General features: G+C 52.8%; 1 protein-coding gene across 1 annotated transcript in view; it reads right to left on the bottom strand.

The window, feature by feature from the left end:
• Nucleotides 1-3974, bottom strand: part of MYO1E (myosin IE) — a 226062-nt gene extending 222088 nt beyond the window's left edge. The window contains exon 1 of the mRNA XM_008268949.4: nucleotides 3231-3974. Within this exon, the coding sequence (XP_008267171.2) occupies nucleotides 3231-3233 (3 nt within the window). The 5' untranslated portion in view covers nucleotides 3234-3974. The remainder of the gene's footprint in view (nucleotides 1-3230) is intronic.
• Nucleotides 3975-6000: the final 2026 nt, after the last annotated feature.

Consider the following 6000-nt stretch of genomic DNA (forward strand, 5'->3'; position numbering starts at 1 on the left):
CTATTCCTGTGTATATTTATGTGCAACATTTGCAATTCACTCAAGTAAGGAAAAGGAAACATATCTTGTGCATTTTCTGAAGTAATGGCCAATTCAGATTTATTCAAATATTTCTTATTTCTTTAAGATTTATTTATTTGAGAGACAGAGAGAGGTCTTCCATCCATGGTTCATGACCCAAAATGGCTGCAACAGCCAGGGCTGGGCCAGGCCAAAGCCAGGAGCCAGGAACTCCATCCAGGTCTCCCACATGGGTGGCATCATCTGCTGCTTTTACAGGTGTTAGCAGGAAGCTGGATCAGAAGTGGAGGAGCTGGGACCTGAACTGAAACTCAAATGTGGAATGAGGGCATCCCAAGTCGGGGTTTAACCCACTGCACCACTATACCTGCCCCTATTCAAGTATGTTTGCATATTTAATTCACGTATGAATCATAATTTCTGGACCCACGGTATATAGCAGAGCTACTGGCATGGGTTTCAGTCCATCAGACAGTCCAAACTGGCATGGTCACAAAAGCAGAACTTCTTTGCAGATTCTGATAAAGCCAGATTCTACAAAAGAAACCTCAAATTACTATTCATGAATGTCACAGGAGATCTTTGTACACTGCTAAACAATATTCACTAAATTCTGAAGATATACAGAAAAAGAATTGTATTTTACTTCTTCATCTCCTAAAGAAATGATGCAACTAACTTCTGCCTGGTGGTATGGTTGTTTTCCCAAGATGGACAAGTGTCCCAAAGTTCAGCTTTCAGGAGGAAGGTATGAGGTGAACTACGAGCTGTGTTTGGTGTTCGTGAGTCAGAAAATGACAGCCTTCCTGTGAGTCACAACTGAAAAAGCCTTGGGAAGGCCTTGGGCACAGGTGAAGAGCCTTGCTAATGTGTTACTAGGCTTTCCAAAAGACGCCCTCCTGCTGCAGGCATGCGTGCACACGCGCGTGCGCGCACACACACACAACAGGTGCTCTTCCTGCCGCTCTGCCAAGGGCCTTTGGTGCTAATTCTCAGCCACACCCCCTGACAATAATGTCCCTTCCCTTCCTGTTCCAAGCAGGAACAGGGATGCCACTGGGCAGGCCCAGACAGAGGTAGAAGGAAGCCTCATTGGGCCTGACAGATTCTGTCACGAACATTAACTATTATAACTGGGGTCTCAGTTATTTTAAACGCTGCTGCCCTGTTCTAAGGCAGTGTCACACATCTAACAAACAGACTCCACTGTTTCAAGCCAGGGAAGAAATGATTCATTCACTTTTGGGCAAATCACTCTGGATCCAGTAGCCCTATCAGTGGAAACTCTCCCATTTCAGGACCGCCCAGCTGGTTCAACTTTTCTGTCAGGGAGTTGTGGCCTCAGCCACCGTATCTGATGCACAGATAGTCCAGTCCCTTGGCAGCCCACAACACACCCATTTCTGCTGAGGGCAGGCGGCCCAGCGACAGGTGATCACACCCTGTCCTCTCTCTACCTTCGCACACGCCTCCTCAGCATCCACCTGACCAACCATCTACTGCGCTAGAAGCGGAGCCAAACCCAGAATGGAGTTTCTGAGGTTCCCCTGCAACCCATAAGCCAGAAAAATAAAAAATGAGCTTCTGGAGGGAAAGTTAATTTTCTCAAGGCACCACTTAGGGAGTTAAATTCAGTAAGATCCTTGAAGCTCATGACATAAGCACATTGATTTTTCTCTCTCTCTTTTTTTTTTTTTTTAGAAATATTGAACCATGGAAAATAATTACAGCGATTCTAAAGTTGCAGGGCTATCAGCCTGCTTAAACTCGAGGGGCCTGATGCCCCACGACTAGGTAGCTCCACCCAGACCCAAGCACCCTTAAATGGTTTTCTTTAGGGGCACCCTAATAATGTGCAGCAGACGGGCTTGTGAAGTCTCGAAACTGCAAAAGGAAATGCACTCACAGATCAACTCTCTCTCTTAGATTGGGGCCAAGATGACCCAATTTTGGACTAGGTACAAAGAAAAAGTGTTGGTCAAGGGTGCCTTTTAAAGGTTTCTCTTTTGGCTTTTAATCATCCTTTTGCACCAGCAGGGTCAAGCGTTGCCCTGGTGAGCTGCGTGGATCCCTCAGGATTCAGATTTTTAAAACGAGCGCTCTGCTCTGACTTAGCAAACTCACGTTCACGGGCATCAAACAACAGCAGAGCAGAAGAGGACCAGTTCACCCACCTACTCCGGATCGTCAGAAATGTCAGGAACGAAGCAAGTGCGGGACCGCCTGGAAGCGGCACTTTTATTTCTGGTGGATTGCCCATCTCCCCCAGAGACCTTGCTTTTTGTGCCTCGGACAGAAAAGTGCACCACACCAACACCCAACGCACCAACACCCGGGGGAGGTGGCGAGAGTTACCCGGCGGCAAGGGAGGGCAAAGCTTAGAAAAAGTCACCGGCGAGGCGGCGAAAGCAGCAGCCAATGCCACAGACGCCCGAACGCCAAGGAGGACAGAATAATCCCGTTCCGGACTCGAGAGGGCTCCTCCCGGTGCGAGCCGCTCACCACACCCCCGGACGTTCCCGGCCACCTCGCACTTGGGACGGGGTGGGGTCCCCCCACTACCCGACGTGCTTACTCGGCCGCCCGCGCCCCCCACGGATCCCAAGGCCCGCGTGGCTCCTGGCTGCGCCCGGGTCACTTTCTCTCTCAGCAGCCTGGCCACCGCCAGGTGATCGCGCTACCTGGCGCCCCCGCCCGCCTTTGTGCGGCCGCGCCGCTCCCTCGCCCGGGCCGGCCGGGGCCGCCCCCGCCGCCGGGCCGGTGCCAGGCGGGACAGCTGCGGGCGCAGCCGGGCCGCCCCCGCCGGGGAGGCAGCCCGCGACGGTGCCCGCCGCCGGGAGGGGGACGCGAACTTGGCGGCGGCCGGCCAGGACCCCACCTTCCCGGCAGGCAGGAGGGGATCCGTGCCTCTGCAACCAGATGTGCCCACGCTCGGGCTGCCGACGGCTGGCAGCCATAGCAAAGCCGGCCACAGAAAAGTTGCGCGACGCAGAAAGCGACTTGAAGGAAAAGTTTTCCTTGGCCCCTCGCTTTCACTCCCGGGTTTCGGAAAGCAGCAGCAGACAGACAGAGTCCGCGACGTGCCGGCTCCCGCGTCCACCTTCTCCGCCCGGGGCCCGGGCAGCGCGCCCAAGGTGGGTGCCGCGCTCCGGGGCTTTCTGCCCCGTGCCAGAGCCGGGCGCCCCGGGGACGCAGCGCGGTCAACTCACCATGGTGACTCGCGTCGCGGTCGCGCCTCCGCCGGTTCGGGTGCCCGGGAGCTTGAGGCTGGAACGCAGGCTCCTGGGCGAACTTCAAAAGTTGGTTCCCGTCGCCAAAACCAGGCTCCCGACACCCAAGCACTCACAGGAGCCAATGGGAACCTAGCGGGGACTGCATCCAGGCGGGATCGGCGGCGCTAGGTGAGGGCGAGACGGGGGCGCCCTAGCAGGCGGGGCGCATACTGCGGAGAGGGCTGGGGTCCCCTGGGACCCGGCGGCTGCCGCTCGCCTGACGGAGTCGGTTGCGCTCGGCGCGGCTGCCCAGCTCCCCGGCCTCGCTCCTCTTTCTTCCAGCACTTAATCCGTACTCCTCAGGCTGAGGCTCGGCTCGGGCCGGGCGATCTGTCCATAAATGGAGAATTCAGCCCAGACCCGGCCAATCAGGCTTTGTTTTGGCCGCGTCACTCCTCAGGGAACCGGCGGTAGCCAACGAGCGTGCGGCTGCTGCGGTTTCCAAGGCCCTCTGGATCCTGTAGTCCGCCGGCCGCGCCAGCCTCCCAGGAACGCTGCGGACCCGGCTCGCTCCTGGTGGCAAGACCGGGACTGTTGGAAAGGAAACCCTCTGTGAAAAAGAAGCAAACCCCTCCTATTCCTTTTTAAGTTTCTTTCTTGTTTAAAAAAAATTGTCTTTTTTTGAAAGTTACAGTTAGCGTCCGAGCTGAAGTGGCGTGATTGTCCTGGACTTTTTTTTTTTCAAGAAGGAAATATTTTATCAACATAGAGGATCAGACTCATGGCAGCAGCCCAAAGGAAATCCTTTTTCTTTCCTACGTCTGGGTTGTGAGGAAAGTCAAAAATAATCACCCCCGCCCTCACCCCGCCTTGTACCTGAAATTCCTCGGAACACAAAGGAAGGCGTTTTGGGGGGAGAAGTTGCCCACGCACCTAGCAGAGGGACCAGGAGGAGATAGGTGGGAAGAAACCGTACCCAACCTCCAGGAATGCGTATCTGCTCAAAGCAATCAGGGCTGCCCGAGTGCGTTATTCCGGAGTGTCAGGTTACAGGAAACCAGGTGGGCCAGGAGAAGGTGGGGGTGGGGACAGAGCAGAACCCCTGAAATAATGGTAGGGAGGGAGAGTTCACTACCTGGGGGGCTGAGGAGGGAGACCCGGTGGATCACCACCAGGCTGCCCTGAAATCTGTGGAAGATAAGATTTGAAAACTCCAGGGCATAGAAAAACGAGGGAGCAAATGATGACTTAACGATGGTTTATTTAATCCCTTGTAGTCCTCGGCCTGACGACAGGATGGCAGACTTGGCAGGGTGTTAAACATCATCATGCCTAGAAAGTTGGGAGGGCAGGGCAGGGCAGCCCGTGCAGCAAAATGTCACTCAGCCTTCAGCAGGGTGAAGCGCAGCAACGGACAAACCCTGCTAACATTGGAGGGAAAGGAGCCAGGCGCAAAGCACCGCCTGCCGTGTAATTACGTTCGTGTGCAGTGGAGAATAGGGCAGTATGTGTAGACAAAAAGTAGATTAGTGGTTTTCCAGGAACTTGCAGGAGGGAAGATGGGAGTAATTGGCAGTGGGTGTGGGGTCGGGGCTGCGGTATAGAAGGCTAAGCCTCGGCCTGCAGGGCCAGCATCCCATAGGGGCACCCGGTGGAGTCCAGGCTGCTCCACTTCCCATCAATCTCCTTGCTAATGCACCCAGGAAGGCAGTGGAAGATGGCCCAAGTGCTTGGCCCTTGCATCCACATGTGGGAGACCCAAAAGAAGCTCCTGGCTCCGCTCCTGCCTCTGTGGCAGGAAACCCAGATAGAATTCTGGGCTTCTGGCTTTGGTCTAACTCAGGGATTTCAGAAGTAAAACAGAAGATGGGAGATCTTTCTCTCTGTTTCTCTGCTTTCATTCTGCCTTTCAAGTAAATATAAATAAATAATTTTAAAAATTTAACACTATCAGTGTTTTAGAATCTATTTTACATTATCAAAAGAGAAATGTTGGTTGCCAAAAGAGAAATTTGAGTTTACTAGTAGTAAGTGGCTTACTGGTAGTACACAAGAAATTTTACTTGTGTTGAAAATGACACAATGCCTAACACATCTGCCAGACAAGGTCAACCATGATTAACAGTTGGATTGACAAAGGCTTCAAGATATACAGGCAAAGACATTGTTGCTTTGCTCAAATTTAATCCAAAGATGTAATGAAACACTGAAAATCTGTTTAATAACCCAATGATTAACTTCTTTTTTTAAAGATTTTATTTATTTATTTGAGAGGCAGAGTTATGGATAGAGAGAGGGAGAGACAGAAAGGTCTTCCATCCACTGGTTCACTCCTCAAATGGCCGTAATGGTCAGAGCTGGGCCGATCGGAAGCCAGGAGCGAGTAGCTCCTTCCAGGATTCCCATGCGGGTACAGGGACCCAAGCAGTTGGGCCACCTTCTGCTTTCCCAGGCCATAGCAGAGAGCTGAATAGGAAGTGGAGCAGCCAGGACAGGAATCAGCACCCATAAGTGATGCAGCACCACAGACAGAGGCTTAGCATACTCTGCACAGCACTAGCCCTAATCAATCACCCTTGCATTTGCCAAAAACTACCTTGACACTATTTATCAATTGTATCATCATTTGAGTTTTTTTAAAACTATTTTTTAAAATGGTTTATTTGGCCAGCACCGTGGCTCAATAGGCTAATCCTCTGCCTGCAGCGCCAGCACACCGGGTTCTAGTCCGGTTGGGGCGCCGGATTCTGTCCCAGTTGCCCCTCTT

The sequence above is a fragment of the Oryctolagus cuniculus genome, chromosome 12 (genome assembly GCF_964237555.1).
Source record: "Oryctolagus cuniculus chromosome 12, mOryCun1.1, whole genome shotgun sequence".
NCBI lineage: Eukaryota > Metazoa > Chordata > Mammalia > Lagomorpha > Leporidae > Oryctolagus > Oryctolagus cuniculus.